This window comes from Propithecus coquereli, unplaced genomic scaffold (assembly GCF_000956105.1).
Source record: "Propithecus coquereli isolate 6110/MARCELLA unplaced genomic scaffold, Pcoq_1.0 Scaffold350, whole genome shotgun sequence".
Lineage (NCBI taxonomy): Eukaryota > Metazoa > Chordata > Mammalia > Primates > Indriidae > Propithecus > Propithecus coquereli.
Window position 1 is genome coordinate 345,191 of NW_012149175.1, and position 1,910 is coordinate 347,100.

The 1,910-nt window shown below is 31.6% G+C and overlaps 1 protein-coding gene across 1 annotated transcript in view; it reads right to left on the reverse strand.

Moving 5' to 3' along the window:
- Window positions 1-1,910, reverse strand: part of CEP290 (centrosomal protein 290kDa) — a 144,479-nt gene that overhangs the window by 77,128 nt on the left and 65,441 nt on the right. The window contains exon 14 of the mRNA XM_012651240.1: window positions 123-287. Coding sequence (XP_012506694.1) covers window positions 123-287 — 165 coding nt within the window. The remainder of the gene's footprint in view (window positions 1-122; window positions 288-1,910) is intronic.

Genomic DNA, 1,910 nt, shown 5'->3' on the forward strand with positions numbered 1-1,910 from the left:
CGTAACCTAAACATCTGTACCCCCATAATATGCTGAAATAAAAGAAAAAAAAAATTTGGAAGTTTCCTCTTAAATCTATGTTTTTATGCTTAGCATTTTCTTTCATTTAATAAAATTCTCACCTTTAAATTTGCTTTTGCCAACTGCTGCGAGTAATTTATAGCCTCTTTCCGAGATTCCCTGAGCTCCTGTCTTAATTCTTCATTCCTTCCAGTAAGTTGATCAACTTGAGCTTTCAAATGCAGACTGGCATCAAAGATTCCTTCTGCATTCTTTGACTCTATAGCCTAGTATAATTATATTATATATTAGAAATATAAAGAAAAACAGTAAAATCATGGTTAAAAAAATCTACCTTTAAAAAATTGACATTTAAGCATTTTTCTATTCCCATGGCCATGCATAATAAAATATATTAATTCAAATTCTTATTTACAAATTTATAAAACTTTAATTTATATTACCAAGCATACTAATTACTTCATTATAACAACTAACAAATATCTAGTTAATCTTAATAGGCTGGTATACTAGAAAAACAACCAAACAGTAATAAAATAACTAGGGTTCAACTCTTAACCAGTTTCTTACTAGCTAGGCAATTGACTTAAATTCTTTATACCTTAGTTTCTTTGTCTCTAAAAAAGGGAAAATAATATTAGCTCTGCCCACTACACAGGGTTTTTGTACAGTCAAGATGAGGTAATTTATATGTAAATGCTATTAAATTATGCAATATCTGAATTTAAAGTATGAACAAAGGAATGAAATAGCTACTAATTTCCAGTAAGTGAATTTTTCAGTACTTTCTCTCTCCACAGTTGAAGCATACATGACAACAAAGGCAAGGTATGGTAACATAGGATTATCCATGAGTAATGAATAAGCAAAAATAATATGTCAAATATTAAAATATTAGAGTGTCTTCAATGGCCTTAATTCTCCAACAATGGCATACATAAATACACATATACCATGCACACATCTACATAATATATGTATATAAATTATTTGGACTTCAGAAGAATTGTAAGGAATAAAACTGTTCAATGCAAACTAAAGGTTCAGAAATGAAGGTAGAAGAAAAATAAGGTAAGATGAGTAAAACCAAATGTAATCTCCTACTCAGGAGGATAATCTGCGGTTTAACTCTAGGTAGATTTATAAAACCCTTCACTTGAGGGAGATCAGAGCAGGCCACACAGAGTAATAAGTTATACTAATTCAAAGGGGATATTAGGAAGACAGAAGAACATAGAAAGAGGTACTCTTAATGACAACAAGGTGATCTAGTTAGTTGTCTTGTTGAGGAATAGTACCATGTTGTCTAAATGGCCTTTCGGTAAAACGAGGTTGAATTAGATAGTGGTTCAGAGTAATAAAAAATATCCTTTAGTAACAGAAAGTGAACTGAGGTGCATAATGCAAAATTATTTGGTCTAAATTGTCATGGATTCTGAAAATTTCCTATAAAAAGGATTGCTAGAGGGTTTGTGAATTTCAGAAATGGCATATGAATCAGAAAAAAAAAAGATGGCAGTCCAAAACAGAAGTAAATGAACTCTATGGAAACAGTGGTTCAGGGAAAGCCCATAGAATGTCAACAGAAATAGAAGTTATCATTTCCTGGGCTGTTCTCATTTTTTCATTTGGTCACTAAGTAGAGTTTCCCTTGGAAATGAAGTTTGATCTGGGACACAGTATTAGTAGTGGGTAGCATGATAGACAAAAGACGTTCACATTAAAAAAACATGAAGAATCATTTCAGACATTCAAAACAAGAGGCAAAACAAAGTCACCAACCAGAGAAGTCAGAATGAGAAAAATACAATGGAAATCAAATGGTTCCCATCAATTTTGTCAAATGGTTTCTTGCCTTAGGAAGTTTTTAACATACCAGTATCATTCTC